Source organism: Rhodnius prolixus, unplaced genomic scaffold, assembly GCF_049639745.1.
Source record: "Rhodnius prolixus isolate KJV_2025 unplaced genomic scaffold, Rpr scaffold_4, whole genome shotgun sequence".
In the NCBI taxonomy this organism is placed as follows: Eukaryota; Metazoa; Arthropoda; class Insecta; order Hemiptera; family Reduviidae; genus Rhodnius; species Rhodnius prolixus.
Genome location: NW_027411614.1, coordinates 37,117,291 through 37,140,564, shown reverse-complemented (window position 1 = coordinate 37,140,564; position 23,274 = coordinate 37,117,291). Strand labels below are relative to the sequence as shown.

The 23,274-nt window shown below is 33.1% G+C and overlaps 3 protein-coding genes across 8 annotated transcripts; 1 reads left to right on the top strand and 2 right to left on the bottom strand.

Annotated features, from left to right (window-relative positions):
• Positions 1 to 88: 88 nt before the first annotated feature.
• LOC141455779 (uncharacterized) lies at positions 89 to 14,431 on the bottom strand. Of its 4 annotated transcripts, none has more exons than XM_074131154.1 (18): positions 14,133 to 14,431; positions 13,706 to 13,830; positions 12,841 to 13,212; positions 12,673 to 12,753; positions 11,586 to 11,686; positions 11,435 to 11,511; positions 11,208 to 11,350; positions 11,030 to 11,126; positions 10,791 to 10,903; positions 10,416 to 10,676; positions 10,143 to 10,265; positions 9,909 to 10,037; positions 5,524 to 5,692; positions 4,886 to 5,200; positions 3,300 to 3,408; positions 1,991 to 2,553; positions 1,790 to 1,896; positions 89 to 514 (listed from the first exon to the last, which is right to left on the bottom strand). In XM_074131154.1, exons 1-18 carry the CDS (start codon positions 14,260 to 14,262, stop codon positions 434 to 436), a joined length of 3,096 nt encoding a protein of 1,031 aa, XP_073987255.1. In that variant the 5' UTR covers positions 14,263 to 14,431; the 3' UTR covers positions 89 to 433. The 4 variants fall into 4 exon arrangements, with proteins under 4 accessions (XP_073987255.1, XP_073987256.1, XP_073987258.1 ...); XM_074131155.1 differs by having other exon boundaries at positions 11,435 to 11,508; XM_074131157.1 differs by lacking the exon at positions 12,673 to 12,753.
• On the top strand, positions 13,402 to 17,026 carry LOC141455785 (dynein regulatory complex protein 8). Of its 3 annotated transcripts, none has more exons than XR_012459431.1 (7): positions 13,409 to 13,496; positions 14,578 to 14,615; positions 14,694 to 14,804; positions 15,644 to 15,767; positions 16,216 to 16,426; positions 16,518 to 16,642; positions 16,812 to 17,026. XR_012459431.1 is itself a non-coding variant. In XM_074131176.1 (6 exons), the coding sequence occupies exons 1-6, from the start codon at positions 13,468 to 13,470 to the stop codon at positions 16,818 to 16,820; spliced, it is 522 nt and encodes a 173-aa protein (XP_073987277.1). In that variant the 5' UTR covers positions 13,402 to 13,467; the 3' UTR covers positions 16,821 to 17,026. The 3 variants fall into 3 exon arrangements, 1 of the variants encoding a protein (XP_073987277.1); XR_012459432.1 differs by lacking the exon at positions 13,409 to 13,496 and adding an exon at positions 13,792 to 13,931; XM_074131176.1 differs by lacking the exon at positions 16,518 to 16,642 and having other exon boundaries at positions 13,402 to 13,496.
• On the bottom strand, positions 16,453 to 22,827 carry LOC141455783 (delta(3,5)-Delta(2,4)-dienoyl-CoA isomerase, mitochondrial). Its single transcript, XM_074131173.1, has 8 exons — positions 22,614 to 22,827; positions 21,517 to 21,646; positions 21,063 to 21,151; positions 19,635 to 19,762; positions 18,333 to 18,459; positions 17,057 to 17,210; positions 16,853 to 16,979; positions 16,453 to 16,768 (listed from the first exon to the last, which is right to left on the bottom strand). The coding sequence occupies exons 1-8, from the start codon at positions 22,684 to 22,686 to the stop codon at positions 16,670 to 16,672; spliced, it is 927 nt and encodes a 308-aa protein (XP_073987274.1). The 5' UTR covers positions 22,687 to 22,827; the 3' UTR covers positions 16,453 to 16,669.
• Positions 22,828 to 23,274: the final 447 nt, after the last annotated feature.

Here is a 23,274-nt window from a genome sequence, read left to right as displayed (position 1 = left end):
AAAAATATGTCTTTTAATATACCTGTAAAATTTAGAAGAGCTAATGACATGAATGTATCTTATGTAGGATATTTAAAATAAATACTAATTTTGAAAAAAAGACTATTATTAAATTATTATTAATAGTTACATGCAATTAATTGTACTATTTTACTTAAAATTAAAAAAAATTACATAAATTTCTTGAACAGTTATTAGTTCACACCAAATCGGAACTAAAAACAAATAATATAAAAACTGTATTACTCTATCGTAACTATAAATTATGTCATAAACATAAAAACAAATTGTATAATTTGTAAAATCTTTTTACAGAATCTACGGCTTAATTTGAAATTAGCCTTAAGTATTTTCTTAAACCTACAACGTTAAGAAGTAAGTTACAAACTGTAGGTACGAAATTGCAGTGTCTACTTCTGGAATGTGAGTTGCTCTATTTTGAAGGAGGAGGCTGAGAAGTGTTTGCTTGACCTGCTGCAGCAGCGTTCTGGGATTGATACCAATTCTGCCAGTTCTGAAATAAAAAAAAGAAAGAATAAAAAGAAATTCAGGAAAAATACATACAAATTGGAGACTCGACCAAGGCTTACGAGTTGCCGTACACTAAACGTTAAGACGGCTTTGTCTACTGTAACTACATGTACCTACACAAGTAGATGTAGACTTTTTCCCGAAATCCCCTTTAAATCATTGAATTCTACATCCTCAAATGGGATGTTTTCTATATAAGTCCATCAACATTGTCTAGTTAATTGGAAATGTTTAAAGACCTGAGGTAGGCAAAGATGATATGCAGAGGCATTTGTGCATGATAAAGAACACGCCGACACATTCAAGTTAGTACAGAGGCAGCTCATCGTTTTTAAGCGTACGAAAATGGGACGCCTCCTGATGCATAGTCGGGAGGCTGTCAGTTCTATACACATGGAATCTCGATTTTTCTAGCGAGTAAAAATGCAGTTCTGTCGTCAGGCCAGTTGCTTACCAGCTATTAGTTATGTGCAGGTAACCTTATAAGAGCTCATTCATAGTAGTTTTGTTGTGATTGACACGATAAAAGGCTGAATTATTTGTAAAATGATGTAGCCGAGTAACTAGGTGGATGGAATATTGGTGGATTCTATTCTTGTTCTTGCAGCCCAAGAAGTGTGCTGGTAGATTCTTTTCGTTTTGATTCTGGTGACCACGATTCCGGAGTTTGATCTACTTTTATTTCTGGTCTGTCACGTCTTTTTGATCCTGATTTACTTTTTAATTGCAAATGTATGATAGAGGATAGTGTAGGAAGATGTACGCCACAATTCGCGCAATTGGGTTTATCCATTATCTTATGCAGACATTTTGAAGAGTGGTGGATTTTAACAAGTTTAACGCACCTAGATAGAATCAGAAGACAATCTTTTTTTTTTATCTCCATAACCTTGGTAATTTGTGCATAGCGACAATGGCCTGAATTAATTTATTTGGGTCTAACGTTACTCACTTATACGGAGCACATTTAATTGAAAAGTTGACCATGAAGTTAAATTTTTTCTAGCTCTACTGACCACAACGGAGTAGGTTTCTTGTCCCTGTTATTCCAGGCGAGTAATTCTCAGAACCTTAAAAAAGATCGTAGAGAGCGTAAACTTCCATATAAAGTGCCACTTCATTGTAATGTTTGCATTTACAATTGGTAAAAAGTTAGTAGAATTAAACATGTATGTGTCGACTAAGAGAATTGCCGTAATCGTAAATGGAATGAGTTATTTTGTTAAATATATTAATAGGACATAGCATCCATACAAACCTGGCCCCAATTTTGGTATCCAGGATATCCATATTGCCAGTTACCGTATCCTGCAGCCTGACTATATCCTTGCTGATTATACCCCTGACTATAGGTTTGATTATATCCTGCAAGCAAAAATTATATAATAAAACATTTATCCTAATTCAGAATAATGCTTGAACTATTTTTTCAGAGGTATTATAATAATTGCAAAACTACCTTTCCACCCCTGCTGATAGTTGCTCCACTGTTGATGTTGCTGAGGATTACCCCAAGGCTGCTGCGTACCCCAAGATCCTCCGCCACCTGCAGTTGCCATTTGCCCTTGACTTTGACCACCTCCGGATTGATACTGGCCCCACTGGCTATTGGACTGGGGATTAGCAGAGGAGATTGAGCCCCCAGAAGATCCAGAGTTGAGATTTCCACCTCCTCCGCCTCCACCAGAACCTCCACCATGACCTCCTCTTTTGTTCCAGTTATCTCGGCCGCTGTCTCTGTTTGAATAGCCGCCTCCTCCTCCTTGTCTGCCGCCATCTCGGCCACCTCCACCTCCTCCTCCTCCTCCACCGCCACCTCCTCTACCTCTATTTCTATCTCCGCCGCCAAAGTTACCTCCTCTTGAATTTCTATCTAAATCATAATCCCTATTACCACCTCTGTTGCCACTTTGATTACCACCTCTCCAACCGCCACCTCCTCGGTCATTGCCAGCACCACCTCCTCCTTGTCTATATCCTCCTCCTCCACCTCCACCACCTCCTCCGCTTCCACCGTGATTCCTAAAATAAACAAACACTGTATGAAATACATGGTGTTTCAACAATTTTTTTTTTCAGTTTTTATCTTATACTCGTACTTTTATCTTAATCAGGAGTCGCCTTCTCACTTCTACACTCTTACTAGCTAGAAAAGTGAGTATTGTGATCGAGAAATTTTCGGTTTAGAAATCGATTTCACCCCGGAAAATAAGAAATGAACTCTAAAATGAAAAATTGCAGAAAGCTCTATCTTATTACGTTTAGGTGCTCTTAAGAAACCCTAAAGATTAGTATTAAGTCCCTTCCAAAATTATTTTTTCGGAAAATGTTATTTTAAAAATATAGAATTTTTATAAGAAATTATATCAGTCTCCTTCATCTTTCTCATGAGCGTAAAAACCGATTTGGTCCACCCTATTTTGGCTTATGCTAATACTGATCGCTCCGTTCCAATTTTCTGTAAATAGAATAGTTTTACAATAATTTACTATAAAATGTTTTATTAACTAGTAATGTCTTAAGACTGCCTCAATCCAAAAAGGGTTTTCTTCTAAAGCACATTTCATTTGCGAGTATTTCTAATATATTATTTGGATTACTCTAGACATTATTTTTTCTCATTAAAAAATTGATTTGGTTACGCTGTTTGCAAGTCTAAAACGATTTCTCTAATACCAAAGTTTTGAAGAAAAGTTAAAGTCAGCCAGCTAGATGATTTCAAAACATTTCCCATCTTTTAAAAAAATATAGAATAATTCTAATAATACCTGTTGTCTCTCCACCTGTCGGGAGTTCCGCGAGGAGGCCAGCCACCTCTTCCACCCCCTCCGTGTCCTCCTCCTCCTCCACCACCACCACCTCCTCCAGGTGGTCCTCCTATAGGCAGAAGTTAATATTAGAAAAGTATAAATAAATTAATATTAAATGAGTATAATTATTGTATCCTATCATATTAAATAAAGTTTATGACCTCTTGGCACTCGTTAGAGATTCGGCCAGTGAATAGCAACAGTCTTTATAAAGAATTTTGGCGTACGTATCCTTTATGAGAGATTTCAATACTCATATATAATGTTGACACAACTTGCTGAAAAATTTTCTTAGAAACTTTTAATATAAGTATAAAACAGAGCATTTATTTTCTTTTTAAACCTCATTTCGTAACACAGATAAAATTTAGTTACTATTTTAAAACACAAACATTCCCAAAGGGAATAAAAAAATGTTTGTTATAAAAGATGTTTTCATACAGAAAAGCAGTTTTCGGTACAGTTCCAATCCAAAATGGATTATTTATAACCGTGCACTGGTCTGGACCAGAATAAAATAATTACACTTAAGTCATCTAGAACGGACTGCATCCATCTCAGTATTCTGGTGGTTTCTGCCGAGCATGCTGCTTTTTAAAAATTCGCTTCTGTCATCTGCTGGACTCACATGTGGCTCTCTCCATTCTTAATTTCACTTAAAACATTATGTGGGTTATATGATCTTTAGAAGCCCAAATTTGTGTGTCTTTTATTTATAGTATTTATTTAGTTTTATTATAACTTTTATTTTTAAATCTCCCTTTTCAATTAAGTTGGTTCTAGAAAAATATTCTTAATTTTAAAACCACCTGAGCTGTCCGGATCCAGGCGTGAGCTTTCACATGTTCAAGGAGTGCATGCTATCTTCGACCATTCCTCTATTCCTGCCTCCTTCCAAGCTAGTCCCCTATAGTTGGTCATGGCTCTAAGCCCTGTAAAAGTCTTTTGGGTGGGGATACCATAACAAAACAAAAAATGATACAATAAACCTCTATTCAATCTAATGGTATAAGCCAAAAGCAGGTAAAAATGAACATATTTTTGTAGAAAAAACAAACTCATCTTTTTTCAAGACGACATAAGTGGGATTTTTGCCACATTGATCTTATATAGTTTTGTTTTAATTATTGATTATTGTAGCAAAATGTATACATTAATTCTGCTATCTCTGATGCTGTTTTTTTTTTTAATCGTTAAAAAAGAATATAATAATTAAAATGTTAGAACTGAGAATTCGTAGTGAATAGATATACGTTTTGTGTTCATCCTGATTTCTTTTTGGCTTTATATAACACAAAATCTAGTATGTGTGATACTAGTCCATACGAATGATAAAGGACCTTCTTCCAGTGTTAAAAAGTCATTCATTTGGTTGAGAAACAATCCAAATCATATGATTTTTTTTTGTAATACCTGTATTCGTAACATTGTAATATTTCGCTGTTAAACTTCATAAAATATAAATCACAAAACAAAAAATTAATTCAAGAAAAACGTAAAAAATCACTTCATATAAATTGAATTACAGATGATAATATACTGACTCCTAAAGGGTGAAGACGGAGGCGGTGCTCGTCTGAATCCGTCGTGCCTCTGTCCACCACCCCCGCCGCCACCATGGTGCTGCTGGTGACCGCCTCCGTGGCCGAAATCTCCTCTAAACCTCTTCGCGTTAGGTCCACCTCGACCACCGCCTCCACCACTTCCACCGCCACCACCACCCATTGGACCCTTTCGCGCAAAACCAGCAGCAGCTGCCTCTTTATTGTATTTGTGGACCAAAGTTTTCGCCTCATTCTCGTCCAATTCAGCGTAAATTATTTCAGAGAATAAGCTCTTATCGGGTAGAACAAAGTTAGCTGCAGAAAAACAAATTTTTTAACTCCTTTTATAAAATAAGAGTACACTGTTACAATTAAAATTGTATTAAAACAAAAAAATTACAAATGAAACGTTTCATGATGGGTGAAAAATAAATAAAATAAGTACATGCAAGACTTACGAAAGTAAAAGGAAAATAAAGATGGAGTGCGACAAGAGATGTCGAGTAAAGGCAATTTAAGTTAGGGGTGTACAATATGCTGTATAATAAAATAAATACATGTGTCTAGTGAGAATCTGAATTAAATTTTATCAATTCACTGAAAACTTTTTTTTAGTTGTATCGAAATCCTTTTGTTACCTTTCATTTCCATAACGGCATTTTCGGGGACATCTTTTTTTTCTTGTTGGGCCTGTTTTTGAGTCCTTGTCTTGAACTCTTCATCTGTAGGTACTATTACGACAGCCTTCCTGATGAAACCCTCAAAATTGCGCATTTTGCGCCTTTGGGCAGCCGGATAAACATTTGTCTGTGTACGTAAGACATTACGTCAAATAGCTTTAATTAATTTTAATTATTCCAGATTTTTTTCTGTGTTTTTCATTTAATGTTTTAAATGGTCGAAAAATTGATCAATAAAAACTAAACTTAAATAATATTCTTACCATACTTACGTTGAAAGCTTCCGCTCAAGACGAATCAAATTTAACATTAACTTAATTAAAAACTTAATTAATTTTTAACGTTATCTTTGTTTAAGTCTAAGGATGAATCAGAATTATAGTAAATAAATTAACAAAAAAATGTCCTTCACATTTTGCTGTCTTGTTTTAATTAAAACAAGATTATAATCACAGAATACCTTGTACCACTGTAATAATCAATAATAATAACTTTATGTTTTCAAAGTGAAAAGCACTACTGCGATTGCACATCTTTTGTAAATACTCTTGCTTCCTTGGATGAACGCAAAAAAAAAAAAAAATTATATAACGACCCTCTTTTAGAAAAATGAAAAATTATACTTGCAGTGAAGTCTACATATCTTCTTTATTCTGTAAACACCAGTAAACTTGTCAGGCGAATACTTGCCAATTATCAATAAACATCGTATCTTTCCTCCAACTCTATCACATTCTCTCTCTCTCTCACTTTAAAACCCACCCTTAATTCTCTCCGCTAACTATTAAATTTTAATTTTAGTGTACCACATAAGTAACGTGTTGTACTTAGAACAGACGAAAGAAGTATGCTCAAAAGTTATATTTTGTGAAAACGTATTAAAGAAAAAAATATTTCATTGACCTTATAAATAACTTATTTATAAAATATTTACCTCTGAATTAGAAGTTAGAGCAGAATGTCCCAAGGACAGGAGTTACCAAATTGGAAAAAAGGAAATTACACTAATACGCACCAAAATCAATAAAGGAGATCCTAATGAGGCCCCTGAAAAGATTTAACTTACCTCTTTGAAACTGTGAACAACTGCTTATTTGATTTTTTTTTGAGCCAACGCAATATTATCTACATCAAAATTTTCTTTGCACGCAATATAGTTTATAAACAATCACACTAATAATAAATTGGTAATTTATATTTATTTGCATTGACTCATTTTTTCATACTTTTTTCTTTTTTAATTATAGAACTAGGTATAAAATCTTGAATTTATACCCGAAAGGCCTCTAGCAACCACTATTAGGTTTACTTAATTACGCTTTACACTGTAGATTAGAAAGTCAAAGATCTAATGGATGATGTCATATTCACCTTCCTAACATTTTTTTTTTCAATATATTATAAAATTATTCAAAATAAAAATTTGTACAAAGTATGCTAGCCAGGTAGAAAGCACTTATCTGCATTATTCTCTAAAATAGACTCAAATATGACAGATTTTCAAAATTAGATCTAGGAGTTTAATTTAGAGCCGTGAATACATCATAAGTTAATAAAATACAATATATTACTATTTTTTTCTCTACTTAAATATTATAGGGAAGAAAAGGAAGGCATCACAGAAGCACGATAGCCACAGTTAGAGGCGAGGCCCGCAAAGCTAGTAAGTATTATGGTACTTGGTTCGATTCCCGGTCACTAGGCAGTTTATTTAATTTGACAATACGAGAAATGAAGAAAAGATTTTCTCTAGACATACGTAAGATTTATAACTGGTCTGGAACAAGTCAAGGCGTCATATTGGTATCAAACTTTTTCAATACTAGGTCTGAGGAAGCTGAGATGTCACGCTTCTTTCAAAAGTATAATTTAATTAAGTAGTGAAGTAACAATTAACAATTCTGAATTTCAAGAAATCTTAATTATCTAAACTGAGGTAAGAAGTGGTGAGCGCTCACATAATTTTTTTTTTAGTTTTATTCTCAGAGTATTTTATAAAAGTCTTGGTAGAAGTGAATCGTCAATTTATACAATTTCGATCCTTGACTCTTCTTCTTTGCGTACTTTGCATACAACTACCGATCGATCAGGTGTCGTGGACGGAGGCAACAGCTAAATACTTGACTATAAATTTCTTTTTATGCCATTAAATAAAATCTAAGGCCACGACCGGGAAACGAATCAAGTACCACACCTTTACGATCTTCACCTTGTAAGCATTTGACTATCGTGGCACCTTATTGAAAGGCAATATATTCAGTACACTTAAGTCGAAGAAAATATGCCGACAAAATTATGAAGATGACGCGAATATTAAATAAACTTTTTTTCAACTTTCTCTATTAAGAAATATTACAACCAAACCTAATTTTCGATTTTAAGTTTTGACGTCTCTTCCGGTGTTTGCAATTTTTTGAGTCTTATTTTACTGACTTAATGTTGAGATTTTTTTAGAAAATGATTTTCTATAAACTTCCCATACTCATTTTCATATCTAGCTCTTTAATTTTTAATTGTAACCTTCTTTTTTTATTTTCACTTATATGAGGAAAAATCAATTTAGGCACCTATCGGAGCGGGTATAATGACTCTCGCTAAAGGGCCGTTTTAGTAAAATATACGGTTCCTTTCAACACTAATACGAGATGTGGCTATTAACTAACGAGACTGATGCTGTTACAGAAAAATTATGCATGCGCCAAATCTTAACGACCGATAGCTGTGCAGCGTAAAGCCTTCTCTGTCGATTGCAGCGTCTCAAGTGTTTGTAGAGAAATCTGTCTGACCGGAACCGACGTTTGTGTAAGAGGTGTTAGTTTCGTTTTGCCGAAAACATGATACTACACATGTAGTAGAGCAACGAATTGTCGTGAAATTTCACATCAAAACTTGAAATTTATCTTTTATTAAAAGAAGTTTATGATGATGAATGTTAATTACGTGCGCGAGTTTTTGAGCGGTACAAGCGTTTCCAAGATGGCCGAGAAGACGTCGGAGATGATGACCGCCCGGGTCACCCTTCCACGTCCAAAACGGATGAAAATATCGATTAATTAATTAATCAACATTACTACCGTGAGGTGCTTGCTCAACTCCGTGAAAGAGTAAGGAAAAAAACGACCCGATTTGAGGAAGACAAGTAATGGGTTCTCCATCAAGATTTTTCTGTCAAGACGTTTCAAGCCAAGCAAAATATCCCAGTTTTAAGCCAACCGTTATTTGCTTGACCTGGCCCCATGTGACGTTTATCTGTTCCCCAAAGTCATATCTGCATTAAAAGGAACACGATTTCAGTCCGTTGAAGATGTGAAAGAAAAAGCGGCACGCGTCATTGCAGGAGCTGACTGAAAAATACTTCCAGCACTGTTTCGAACAATGGTAAATTCGCATGGAGCGTTGTAGGGTTATAGGAGGGGTGTATATTGAAGGTGATAATAACTAAATATGTTTAAATTTAAAACAAATTGATTTACAGCAATAATCTCGTTATTTAATAGCCACACCTCCTATAGTATTATTTGCGAAATTCTTTGCCTAAAAAAAATATCATGTCAGGAATTTAGTTCCGAATGGTTGTTTCATTCTCTACAATTTTATTTAAATCTCCCCGAGCTGATGACTTTAAATTTAGTGAACCTGGTATACGTGTAAAAGTTTACTTTTTTTTCACGAGATTGTAAAAAATCAGGAGAAAATGTATTTCTCTTATAAAGAAATGTAATTAAAAAAAAGTCATTTGACTATCACTGGAAAAATGGAACTGAAATTATTCTAAACCTTAAGAAATTTACCTCTTACTATCAAAATTATTTTCTATACAGTAATTATTGAATAATTGACAATGCCTTCAGAACATATAAAGAACTTTCATTGCTTAGAACAAAACGTTTAATGCTACATCGACCAATTTGTGATCCGCTACAAAACATTGTGGAATTCGAGTTGGTATCTCGAGCTTGGCCTGAGATTTATTATGTTTCTAATGAAAGATTTGAAGGTATATTTGCAACCTTACAATCTTAAGGCCAACTCATCGGTTTTTAAATGTAAAGCATGCCTGAAAAAATACTCTATATAATAAATAGGCTTTCGATCCTCAAGTGGCAAATTTTTTAAAACTTTGTTTTTGTACCCGTTGTTTGGTATTTGAAAGTGTACATAATCAAAATATTTTTTTGTTTTACGAATTTCAAAAGATGTCTGATGACGATGAACGAAATGTAGTTCTCTTACATATTATATGAAATAATCTTAAAACTACATCACAAAAAACACTTATCAATGAAAGTAGGGAGCGATTCGGGTATAAATTCAAGTTGCAACGAAATTTATAATTCTGTTACCTGATCTAATATGAAATTTCTTCTTCTATGAGCACCAACGTCCATTAGTTTGTTGAGGCATTTTGTACATTTATCAATAAGTATATCCCATCGGCCGCTATAGTTAGCTTTTCTTGGTAAACCCATTACCTACAAAATAAATACAATCAAAAAGCTATTATTATTTATAACACATTCTTGAGAGAACAATTGAAGCAAATAATGAGATATTACGAACTTTAAATATTAATTTACCTTCATTTTATCTATTAATGCATTTGTACCAATAATATTATAACGCTTTTCTGGATGTTCTTTGACGTATTTATTGGCCCAAGTTGTTTTTCCACAAGCTGGAAGTCCGCACATCATAATCATCTGAAAGAATCAATAAATGTAATTTATTGGATTTCATAGAGGTAAATGAGCAGCAATATCTTCATAATTTTTAGAATAATACAAGTTATATTTATCATAAAAATGTTTTATATCTAATTTTTTAATAAATGAATAGTAATGTAGAATAACCTCGCAATCACTTCGCTTTTCAGGTCTTTGCGGCCCTGCCACAGCGTTTTCAACAGGAAAATTCTTCACAAAGACAAAATCTTCCAGAACTTCACCCCAAGGATCTGTCTGACCGAAATTCACAGCAAATTTAACATTTTTCGTTAGTATATGAGGTGCTAAAGCCTTGCCCTGAAGTTCCTCTTTAGGAAATTGCCAAGCTACATCCAAATATTCACCGTTGAGTCCGTAAGATATTATGAAGTCCGTTTCAGTGAACTCCTGTAAGGATGAAATATTATCAAACTAGAATTATTCAAATGTAAATAAACAGGATTACTGAATGGTTCTGGAATTTTACTCGTTATTGTTCTTTAGAAAATTTTTAACACTTACCAAGTATGCGGTAACAACATCCCCTTCTCCAAATGATTTACCATAATTTGTAAACTGACAATTAACTGACATTTTTCCCGTTCCACCATATCCAAAGGATAGAGGTTCTTCACCTGAAAAATTTAGGAATAAGTGCTAAACAAGAGAATAAAGAACGTACGAATGAAAAGTAATTAATGTACAATATTTAATTTAAGGATGGAATGAATTTTTACTTCACCAAAAAACTGAATGGATACCTAGTTGCATTGAAGTATCTAAAGTTGACCAACCAACACGGAGAACATTAGGATTTGGTTCATTTTCTAAATGGGAGACGTTGCAATATTCAACAAGCTGAAAAATAAATGTTTATTTATAGCAACGGTTAATTACTACCTTGGAATAAATTTATAAAAAAATTCTGAAATTACTAACCTTAACTTGGTAACATAACTTTCCTTCAGTATATGCGTGTGTACCACGAGCACCCGCCCAAATAAAACCAAATCCCCCCTGTGTCATTGGAGTAGCAGTAAACAAGGTATCTTTGTCAATTATCAAATTTAAATCGGAATCATCTAGAATTACAAATTAAAAAAATTAGTGAAAATAAAAAGGTTAGAATTATATTCAACTTATTTATAAATAAGTAAGATGCTTACACCAACTGAGTGTTACATCAGTATCTTTGAGCTCTGGTTCTTCTTCTTTAACTTGTCTAATTGGACTCTGTTGTCTGCTTTGAACACAAAATTAATTTTATAAAAGTTTTCTAACATAGAAAAAAAAAAAAAAAATTAAAAAACTTTGTACCTTTTATAAGGGCTTGGAGACATAGAACGCTTTCTTTTACGATCTTCCCTGTAAGAATCTCTCTCCGTTTTGATTTCATTCTCTGACTTAATATGTTTGACCTTAAATGATAAATCAGAGAAAACTTAAAATATGCTGTTTGTATTCTCAATCTACAAGCACTGCACTGAATATCAAGAACATATTACATAATTACACAGTACAGGAAAGAGAACTTGGCTTTATGGACAAAAGAGAAAATTTTAAGACTTTACATCTAAGCCATCTGTACCACACACCTCCGCATTTGATTTCAGAGGATTGTCTTTAAGCAGTAGCTGATGCTTTGAATTAACCAGGAATGAAAGCGCAATGTGCATCAACAAAAGATTTAAATTTACATATATATAGACTCCAAGAAAAAACATTTTTCCGCAAAAAAGTTTTAAAAAAAGGTCTATTAATTATTACAAAAACGTCATGTAAGTTCAACGATAAACTTGGAGCTATTTATGTCAGAAATGCTCAAAAAGTAGGCTTACGTAAAGCTGCACTTCCGACTTGATTCTCCTTAAACTTGATATTCTAAATGCTTTAAATAAATGTATTGAGCTGACAGCAAGATAGCGCCTGATCGTAACGTAATGAAGTCGGAATCTCTACACTAAACTGATAAATCGACCTCTGATAATGGATGAAAATCAGAAACCCTTTTGGGAAGCAATAATCATGGTGATACGACGGATAAAATCATTTACTGAATTCTAGAGGGTAATGAACAAAATACACGGTGAAACTATCTCCTTATATCCTTTCTTCGCCCATGAGCCTCACAATAAATTCCTAATCCGATTTAGTAGATGGTACTAAGGGTGCCACAAAATACTCTCTGAATCAGGAAGGCGTAAGCTTTCTGACTAACTCTGTAGAATCAAATCTAAATTCATATACCCAGATGGAAATAAAAACGAAATACAGAAAACTTTCTCAAAACAAAGGACTGACAGCTCTTTATACAATACAAGTACTTAGTTTTTCTAAACAATTAGTTTATTATTAAAACTAAATATATATTACGTTTTTTACATCACTAGAACATTTGACTTACATCGTTTCCGTCGTAGTGTTCATTTTTCACATGGGATTCATACCCTTCTTTTTCCTTTACTTTACCATCCTTAGAATCCACCTTTAAAGTTGCGGTTTAAGGGATTAAAAAATATCAAATATTCAATGCTTAAACTAAAGTCACAAACTTAAAAATTAAGAAACTTACATCCATCGATGACTCATGATAACCAGAATCTGTAAGGGGTTCTTGCTTGATTTCCTTTTCTCCCTTCTCGCATACTGATTCTTCTGGATTTACACTGGATTCTGTATTTTCTTCTTCCATTCGCTCATTAACTTGATCTGGATTACATTCCTCTCGAGAATTTTCCCAATGCCGATCTTCTTCACTTTCATCTTGCTGCATTTCTTCATTAGACTGCGCTTCTTCAGCATCATGCGGATGATCATTTTCTCCATTTTCATTCTCACTGAGCGTAGGTTTTTCAGTGTTACTTTCTTCTTGGTTCTGATCATCATTTTCTTCTCCTCCGTCTTTATCTACATCATTCTCTAGCATCCCTTGTGATTCAGCAAGCTAAAAATAGAATTAATTAACAACTTTCACGACATTAAGACTTCTCAAATAGGTTTCAATTCGTTAAATTAAATACTATCTTGAAAATATTGTTTCAACACGTGCAATCTTGGTTACTAAGCATTAAGATAAAAAAAGGTTTCAATTGCCTTTAGTATTTTCATTACAGATGTTATTAAATATTCACAGAATGAAATAACAAAAGCCATTTAACATTTCTATTTCACTTAGGAAAATTGTAGCTAATTTTAATGTATGAAGATATTAAATACACGCAGTAATTCGTCAGTATTATCACTTCTATTATTATCAAAATATCATCGCATTGCTCTAATAAATAATCTCACTTATTATATCGCCAAAATTTATAAATACTTGCTCTTAAAAACAAAACTACCATCTCAATGGAAATTAATTAATAAAAATAGTAAGCAAGGAAAATTATACAACTTTGGCCCAATCCGTACTAAATAAACGAAAAATAAGTACTCACAGCGTCATCATCTTGATTTTGAAAGTCCGAAGACTGTTGGTCAGCTGTACTAGTTGAATTCAGTATTGTTTCATTTCCGACATCAGAATCGCAATTATCTTGTGCATCATCATCTTTACGCCCCGCTAAAATAAAGCACGCAAATAGCATTAGGCTGGCGAATCAATAGTGTGATTCATCGGTGACAGAAAATACCAAAAACATTACTCTTTCTGCATTTAGGGAGGTATTATTTATTTTTAAAGTAATAACTCTTAAACATGTCATTTATGTAATGTCTTTGAGGCGGAATGGTCTGTTAGAGTCAGTCTAGTATATACACATCAAATATGGCGGCAACAAACGAGATAGCTTGGGTGATGTACCATAATACTTTACAAATAACATTGACCAGCAAAAATTTAAATAAAATTCAAATCATACTTACCACCTCCAGATTCTTTATCTAAAGCTTCCTGCAATCTTTCCACAAGAACGGACTTAATACCTTTGGAGTCTAATCCTCGAGCCAATAATTCGGCTCTCAGCTCTACAACTTTTAACTTAGAAGGATTCATTTTCACTCAAAGTAACATTTACAAAGTTAAAAGGTTATACAAATAACATTAACATTTGACACAGAGAACATTAGACACAAATATTTTAGACTGCTTAGTGTGCACTACACACAATCACCATGCCAAACACTAGCTAACCAGCTTGCAAAAGGCGGAAGTGTTGATACCACCGCCTTTGAAATAAGAGCGTCCTTTATTAACCCGCGATTTTTAAATTTTGCCCTAGTGTTACTAGACGTTGTTATGGGCACAGAAACAACAAATTCTTTGATTATTATTATTTTATGTTAATTATTTGAAAACGCCTTTTTTCAGTATGGAAGGACAGAATCAGAATCCTCTCACAAATGATGGTAATAAAGATCATATTTTTTATATTTTCAATTTAATTTATAGCTTGTCTAATCAACTTCGTCTAACAATTTTTGCAGAAGGGCCCTCTGAGTTAGAAAAAAAGATTATCGAAGCTTTTGAAGTTTTTGATCATGCTGGAAATAAGACGGTGGACGTCCGCGAAATAGGAACTATAATTCGGTCCTTAGGTATCAAAATCCTGTATTTTGTTAAACTAATGAAACTCTTTAGAGCAAGGAAGAGCAACACGCGGCCCGCGGGCCGCTTGCGGCCCTCCAAGCATTTCTAAAATTGAATTTATTTTATCGACTTTCTCCCATCAATATATTGTTATAAAATTAATTATAATAAAATGGTAGTACATACTAAACCGAAATATTTTTTTATGGCGAGTTACTTGTCGACGACGTTTTTAAACATGCAATACGAACGCGCCGCGTCTGCGCGATTTTTTTGTGACGAGATACACACTTGTCGGTGACTTGTTCAAACATGCAATACGGACGCGATGCGTTTCGTACGAAGTTTCGTAAATTATTAATCAGAGTTAATCTATGTGCGGCCCGCCAAAAAACTTAAAATTTAAATTGGCCCATTGATTAAAAAGGTTGCTCACCCCTGCTTTAGAGCAAGATTCTTATTACTGATATTGAATACTCTTTCACACCAATTTTTGTTCCAAAAGAGAAGTGGAACAAAAAAGATTGTGTAAACGTATTTTTCACTTTTATTCATATTTTACTCACTTTTTTTTTTAACTTCAAATGACAAATCTTTTTGTATTTCTAATAGGAATTTTCAATTTTTGTAAGGCTTTATCGATTCCCTGAATGCCTGAGAAGTCTGCCTTTGCATTACTGAATATTCTGTTTCATGACACTTTCACACAGCTTCACATTAAATAGCGCGCTTATTTTCTCTATGTTGTCAATTTGACGATATCTAGCGATACTGATAGTAAATGTTAATAAAATACAACCACGATTGTAGCTTACAGCAGTCATGTTATAAACATTTTTTTATTTAGGTTGTGTTCCTACCGAAGCAGAGATACAAGAAATAATCGTTAGTGTGGAAGATCCAGAAACCTCGGGGAGTGTTCATTTAGACAGTTTTCTTCCACATGTGGCGGACATAATCTCCGAATATAAGTAATTTTTTTTTTCAGTTTGTCTTTATTATATGTCACCCAAAGTAAATTCAGAGGTTCATTAATATTCGTAGCTGTTCAGGCTTGTAGGGAAAGAGAAATCTTACAACTCAATTATGATTTTGCCTAAAAACAAAGCAATCTATTTCAGTATGTCAGCAACGCGCATTTGTATATAACAATAAAATTTGGTGCAGAAACTCGCTGAGATTAGCGAAATCAGCATGAAGAAAATAGTTTTTAAGGGGATGAAAACTAAAATAAAAGTAAAATGTGAGAAGTAGAAGTAGTGAAAATCTGTAGGTTTTTAAAAAACGTTTTTACTTGATTTCAGTAATTTAGTCGTCATCAAAACACAGAACGAGTTCATTCAACTTCTTATTTTACATAGTTTTACAAAGGAAAAAAAATAGATTATCTAAAGAAATCATTTTTCTGATGTTGGTCAGGATGCAGCCAGCTAGTGCAGAGGAACTCTTGAAAGCTTTTCAAACACTAGACAAGGAGAATAAGGGATATTTAACGAAGGAATATCTGACAAAAGCCATGATGGAAGAGGGAGAACCATTCACTCAAGAAGAAATTGATGAAATGATGGCGATAGCTGTAGATCCTGATTCAGGAAATATTAATTATGAATATTATATCAATCAAATAATGGTAATCAGTAATTTTAAATACCCATATCTTTTCAAAAATAACTTATATTTTTAAGATAAATGTATTAAATTATTAAGTATTTTTTATACAGGTGAAAACAGATTTGTACAAAAATCTTCCTAAAAGACTCCCAAAAGAGCTGCAAAAGTTCTAGAGTGAACCCTCCACAATAGCCTATCCTTAATTCCAGCCAAGTTATCCTTCAAAAATACCCAGGTTGCCTTTATTTATTTGCATATAACCTTATAATTTCGCAAACACTGGAGCTGAGCTTTTCGTGGCTTCAGCCACAGTTGCGTTCAAAAAATCTTCACTTTGAAGCATTGTCTGATTCCAATCAGCCTAGAATAAAGAAAAATAATATTCGTCTGTTTTTATTTTGCAGATTGATTGAAACAGCGTATTTCACATGACAGAAACACTTACAATGTGATTGAGTGATTCTTGGACTGGATGGTCTCTCGAATAAATAAGACTTCTCTTGGTACCTTGTACTGCCACAGGACTTTTTCTGCTGATATCCTCAGCGACTTTCATCGCTTCAGAAATCATACTGTAAATTATTCAGTCAATTAAAATTAAAAAATACTCTTAAAAAAATTTATAAATTAATATAAAAATAATATTTGCCTTTCTTTATCCTTATAAACTCTGTTCACAAGGCCACATTCCTTGGCTTCTGAAGCCAACAATTTTCTAGCAGTGAATGCTAGCTCATTTACTAAACTAGTGCTACCGACTACACGGGGCAGCCTTTGTAATGTACCCACATCTGCTGCCATACCTGGAAAGATATTTCATTTCTTAATATTTGAGGAGGGGGAATGAAAATATTGTTACGATACATTTCCTAATACAGGATTTCCACAATTTAAATTTCTATTTATTTTAAATGATGATAAACCGTACATGCCCGAATGTAAGGAGACTTTAAGTCCTACATTTTCTTACATAAAATGGACGTGGTCAATTTACATTAGGATTCGTGATAATGGGTCTAATACAGTTTATATCTACAATATGGGGTAAAAACAGTGACCTACCAGGGGGTTTTTTGACGCGACAAAATTTGAGGTCATTGATCCCGGAGCTTTTTTTCAGTGCACCGAAGGTCTCCGCACAGTCTTCTCGTTACAGTCAACACTGTATATCATCGTACAGTAAGCTGTAAGAAGCTCCTAAGAAGAAGAAAATCTAAGGGCCAACTGTTGGATTAGATCTAATTCCTTCCCTGAATGTTTCTTATTTTCCCATTTATGTAAAACAATGTTTTTATATTTTTTATTTTATTGTTTTTCAACTAATACCTAGTTAATTAAACAATTACCATTGGCGAGTAGTTAATAATTTCTTTTCTACCTTGACATGGTTACACATACAAGGATTATCCCTCTTACCTGCATGAACAGTAAAATGTTCTGAATAATTAGGATTAGACAAGATAAAGTTGGGCAGAGTAAAAATTGAATTAAATCTTTAACTTACACTGGAAATTTCGGTCTACTTATCTCATGAGGGTAAATGTTGATAAAAAAAAAACTGAAAATTATATTTGCATGTGAGGGGGCGAATCAGATCAATTAACTAATCATATATTTATTTTTCTATTACAACAATAAGCAAAAGCTAAATTTCCCTTAATGAATGTTTTATTAAATTAAAATCACATAAAATTAGCTAACGGTTTTCTTTACTCTTAAAACCTCTTTTTTGAGGTTACACAAATTTTAAATCTAGAACAAGTTCATCAGTGCTTCCTAGAAGCTCAGTTAAACTGTATTTTAACGGTTTAAGCATACAAAATTGTTTATAATTACAATTATTTATAATTACTACTTGGAATATAATCTATAGTCATTAAATAGAATTATTTATAGAAACAGACTTTAAAATAACGTTCACTTACCTATACCTACTTCTTTAACTTGGAATACAGCATCTTCAGTACAATATCTAATATCAGCAGCTGTAATAAGGTCTACTCCAGCTCCAATACAAGCATTATGTACAAGACTAATAACTGGTTTAACGCACTGAAAAGAAATGTCATTAATTATATTAATTCTTCATAAAAAAAAAAAGAAATTGTTTGCCTTTGGAAATTATGTGAGTGAATTAACCAACTCACAGTAGAAATAGCATTATTATTTCCATCTCGGTGGAGTAGACACACAAAAAAAAAGAGCGAGGACTCGATTTTAGTCTGGGCCTTGGATTTTGGTTGGTCGTTAGGCACGCAGATTTTGGCGTGGCCACGCACTCAACAATGGTGACTAGAGGCACCCCTCTATCTACAGCTCAGCTGTTGGAGTTAGTTACAACTTGCAATAAGACACACAAGCCCATCTCTTAAGTCCCAACTGAGACAGGAAACAGGCACACTAACTAGCATTATTGCCGGGGTACTTGGATATCCAGATCAGGGCGAGAGTCGACGCTGAATTATTGTGGATCTTTTTAAGGCAGAAAACATCTTTACAGGGTGTAACACTGTAGGTGTATCTAGCTCGTGTGCAGAACCTGAAAATGATAAGGAACCAGTGTTGTCTACCCCGTATTATGATTGCTTTGCAATTGATAGGTTTTAAGAAATCTCAATTGGAGGCCACAGGAGATAATATGCAAAAACGAAGAGTGAGAAAGTCGTAGAACTTGCAAAATGGAGAGTTTTCTTTACTTCAACTATGGGTTTGCTCTGAAAACTCTTTCAAGTGCAGAGCGTAGAAAACAGCAGTCACCCATGTTCTAATCTGATCTAATCAAAAAATTATTCTACACATTTCAACAGTATAGAATAAAGGAGACATTGGGACAGAAAGTTTATTGATAATTTTTTATCATTATTTAATTCCTAATAAAATGAAAATTAAATTAATTTCTAACACTAAATTTCTACGTAAACTTTCTTGGGACCCACAAAAAGGTATGGGCTCTATCTAGTGTGCAAAACGATATCGGTTCTCCAAATTTTCTCCATATTTCTGAAATATAGATTATTTACATAGATCCTGATTTTTACGCAAAAGATTGTCGTAGAATTATCGCTTTTATTTGGTATCATTTTCTGAAAAAATCAGAAAAGAGAGCTCTAGAAATTAGATTGCACTCCTTTCTTCTCAAGTGAGTATTTTAAACATCAATCTATTTTCCAGTATCACTTATAACATTAGACAAAATATATATAAATTATTCTTAAGTCGCTACTCACTTTCTCTAATGACGTAATGGAATCTTGATACTTATGTATAAGACTTTTTAATATTTTACATCTGCGAGCTACATCTTCATGCTCCGATAAAGTTTGACCAAGTGACATCATAGAATTAAAATCAATTCCTGAAAATAGTAAACACATAAATTAACAAAAATAGAAACATAATTATTATAAGAAGCAATCTCCTAAAAATCAAACGCAGGCCGAGATTTGAAATTGTAGTTGAATTGGAGTGTGGGTTTATTTTTTCAACCAGTTTTAGATTTGATGTCTTAATACAAGACATCAAACTTGAGTCAGTAAAAAAAAAAGCAGAAAAACTGTTACGAGAAATGACGAACGTAAATATCCTAAGGCCGGTATTTCCTCTAGAAGATATCGCTTTATTAGGGATAAGGACACCCCCTAGTAGTGTTCCATCCAACAGCCCAAAAACTTCTGACACCTCCAACACTCACTCACTACATTTGGACCTGCAGGGATAGTTTATGTGCGCAGTGCTTAGCTTTACTCTACTGACAGGCTTATTTACATTTTTAAAAAACTGAACACCTTGCAGATGATTACACACCGAAAAAAGTACTTAAGTCGCGGTGGATGGCCTTAATTAAGCTATCCCACTTAATCTAACTAATAGAATTCCTAATTTGGTAATTGGATGTAAAGCCGTCTGTAAAAATAGGCATTACTTTACTTTTAAAAGTGAAATTTAACAATGAGTGTTAAAAATTGACTCAATTAGATTTTTGTTTTACTTTATTACAGAACCTCTCAAGCCAATTATCTTTAAATGAAAACTTTACAAATGATCGGTAAAACGTATTTGTGCAGAATTTAATGTGGACTACAAACTGTTATACGTGTTATAAAAAAGGATAGTTACAGCTGATGTGTTGAGGTATAGCCAAAACAGCCCAAATCTGCAGAATCGAAAAACTCTCTCACAAGACATTAATCATGAATTATTGAAGCGTAATTTCTCTAACAGTCGGGGTGAAGACGAATTGAAGATATGATAAATATTTTTATTGATCTGTATAAAACAAGGTAAAGTATAGTTTTTGGTGTCTGATTCATTATTCCAAAAGGAATAAAGAATATTTCCAATTTCAGTAACTATTTTTTGCAGCTTTCGTGACTAGATCATCTTCAGGGCTTATGCTATTGACAATGATAATATTGTCAATAATGATAATATATACTGTTACATCTAAAGGTTGGTAAGACGTCTACCCTACTATTAACATACATATGTATTCTGTAACAGTCACGACAGAAAACACACCAATCTTAGGTGTAAGAATATTAATGCAAAAAATATTATAATATTATATCTTTACAAAATTAGGAAAAAAGTTGTACGACCGTAATCTAGGTCGTAATTTATTTTTTACTGAAATCTAAGTTCAAAGACTGAAGTACCTGCCGTAAATAGTCTTCCATTTGCAGACAATAGCACAACTCGACAGTCATCTTGGTCCCCAAGAGCAGTAAAACATTCTCCAATTTCTCTAAAAAAATAAACAAATATTAAAGAAAGTTAAAACAATCAATTTATTACTTTTACTCAATAATTGTCAACAAGTACTTTTCTTAGGGAATGTTTTATTGCATCCTTCTCTTTCACTTTGTGATAAAATTAATGAAGAGGATGCAACTGAAACTACTTCAAGAAACTAAAAAAGGAAGTTTTCAACTATTTTGTATTTCCACTGCAAACCTTTTGGAAGGGGAACTTTCATTCAACTTTGCAAATTTGCTGCATTTTCTAAATTAAATTCTTAACTAATTGCTTCAAAGCTTTGCTATGCTTGGTTATAATTAGAAGGTTAGTTTTACCAACATAACTTACATTAAAATAAATAATTTCACTTACTTCCACATGGTCTCATTAAAAGCGTTCAATTTTTCCGGGCGATTTAGCTGTACATGATAAACAAATGGCTTTGGTACTGTCACATTTAGTGTTTTGTAACTTGCTGAATCAGACATGGTTTTCACCAATTCTGAAACAATAACGAAATATTTCTATAATTAGGTATATCAATTAAGTCGCCTCCGTTCAGCTTTACTGATCTCAGAGAGAGTTATAAAAAAATCAATGTTTCATATCCCAAAGAATTTATATTTATTTACAATATCTTGCAAAAACAATTTAATAAAATGTCTCTTTAATTATGAAGATTATAAAAGAGTACAAGGAATGAAAATTGTACCCAATTAAATTTCAATAGTACAAAGTTTTCGCGTAAAAAATGTAAGTACCGAAGCGTCTTATTACGATAATGGAAGAAAGGGCGGCTTAAAACAACCATGCCCAATCAACCAAAAAATCTATGATGTCAAACGTTTATACAAAGAATTCAGGCGCTTTGGCGAACAATATACATAAATATAGATTGGATAAGCTATAATTTACAAGTGGTTCGCGAAATCCACTTAATTACCACATAAGCTATCTCTGCAGATCCTATGTCACGTATGTCGTTATTTCAAGTCGTTTTGGGTGTATGAGTATTGTTTTTGTACTGTTAGGCTGGAATACTCACATGCTCCAAGATCCCTGAGGAAGTGTCTGGCGCTTTTCTCTTGGCCGAAATAAAATTCAACAAAAAAGTAATTTAATATTAAAGGGATGAAAGTTTTTAACAATTTTCAAGATGCAACGTGATAAAATGGAATGGGAAATAGAGCTTTTACTGAAACTTATGTTTCTGAAAGCAAATGGACCCAATAAACTTATTTACCTACAAAAATAAATTCAATTTACTAAAGAAATAAAGCCAAAATGTTTTCTATACAGTAAATAAAATTAATAGTTCTAGTTTCAGTTTTAGAAAGTATAAAAAAATAACTGTAACTGTTCGGTTTGGTGAATCATTGACTTGTTTTAATCCACTGAAATTAAAACAGCAATACGATATGTTCAAGCTTCTATTGTTCAGTAGTAATATTTTAAGTGATTATACTTACTTGCAGAATTATTTTGAAGTTGTAATCCTTGGGAGACTTTTAATAAAGCTGGTGTTAACTGCTTCGAAAACATGACTTCGCATAAACTTAAGAAATAACTCCAATCGTGTAAACTATCTTGACGAATCGGTATTATCTATCCGTATCTTGATTGAATAACCTTCACATCACTATTCGTATTTATTCACTAATATAACCTCTTCTTCAAATATACTTGACGTTCTGCCAATTTTTAAGGTTAATGGTATTTATAAGATAATCTTACTGAAAAATATTTTTAAGTAAATAAAAATATTTTAAGTAAAACTATGCTGTTTCTTAAGCCGTTCATGTTTTCTGATACGAATAAGGAGTAATTTGTTAGTGGAGTGTAGAGGAATTTATTTCAAGTTTATTAGTGGTATTCGATTCTGTTCACAATTTCGGCAAAATAACTACGTTTGTAAACTATGTAATCATAGATAAACGTAAAGGTCAACACTTCTGAATGAAAACTCATTTTTTGGGAGGTTTATTGAAAGTGCAACAAATAGCTTACTAGCTAAAGCAGTCAGCTAACAAATGACATCATAAAAATATGTGCATGTATGGTGCTGTCAGCTGTGTAATATTAAGCTGCAGTCACATCTTACGTTATTTAAAAACAAATCTATCAGAAAAT

What these genes read in the sequence shown, in the direction of transcription:
- LOC141455785 (XM_074131176.1), top strand. Translation starts at nt 13,468, where the DNA reads ATGAAGATATTAAATACACGCAGTAATTC. An exon ending in GAATCCTCTCACAAATGATG is followed by an intron (nt 14,616 to 14,693) that starts GTAATAAAGATC and finishes CAATTTTTGCAG; the next exon opens with AAGGGCCCTCTGAGTTAGAA. An exon ending in GACATAATCTCCGAATATAA is followed by an intron (nt 15,768 to 16,215) that starts GTAATTTTTTTT and finishes GATGTTGGTCAG; the next exon opens with GATGCAGCCAGCTAGTGCAG.
- LOC141455779 (XM_074131154.1), bottom strand. Translation starts at nt 14,262, where the DNA reads ATGAATCCTTCTAAGTTAAAAGTTGTAGAGCTGAGAGCCGAATTATTG. An exon ending in AACACTACGACGGAAACGAT is followed by an intron (nt 11,687 to 12,672) that starts GTAAGTCAAATG and finishes TTATCATTTAAG; the next exon opens with GTCAAACATATTAAGTCAGA. An exon ending in AAAAGCGAAGTGATTGCGAG is followed by an intron (nt 10,266 to 10,415) that starts GTTATTCTACAT and finishes TGATTCTTTCAG; the next exon opens with ATGATTATGATGTGCGGACT.
- LOC141455783 (XM_074131173.1), bottom strand. Translation starts at nt 22,686, where the DNA reads ATGTTTTCGAAGCAGTTAACACCAGCTTTATTAAAAGTCTCCCAAGGA. An exon ending in ACTTCAAAATAATTCTGCAA is followed by an intron (nt 21,647 to 22,613) that starts GTAAGTATAATC and finishes TTATTGTTTCAG; the next exon opens with AATTGGTGAAAACCATGTCT. An exon ending in AAGAATCACTCAATCACATT is followed by an intron (nt 16,769 to 16,852) that starts GTAAGTGTTTCT and finishes TCTTTATTCTAG; the next exon opens with GCTGATTGGAATCAGACAAT.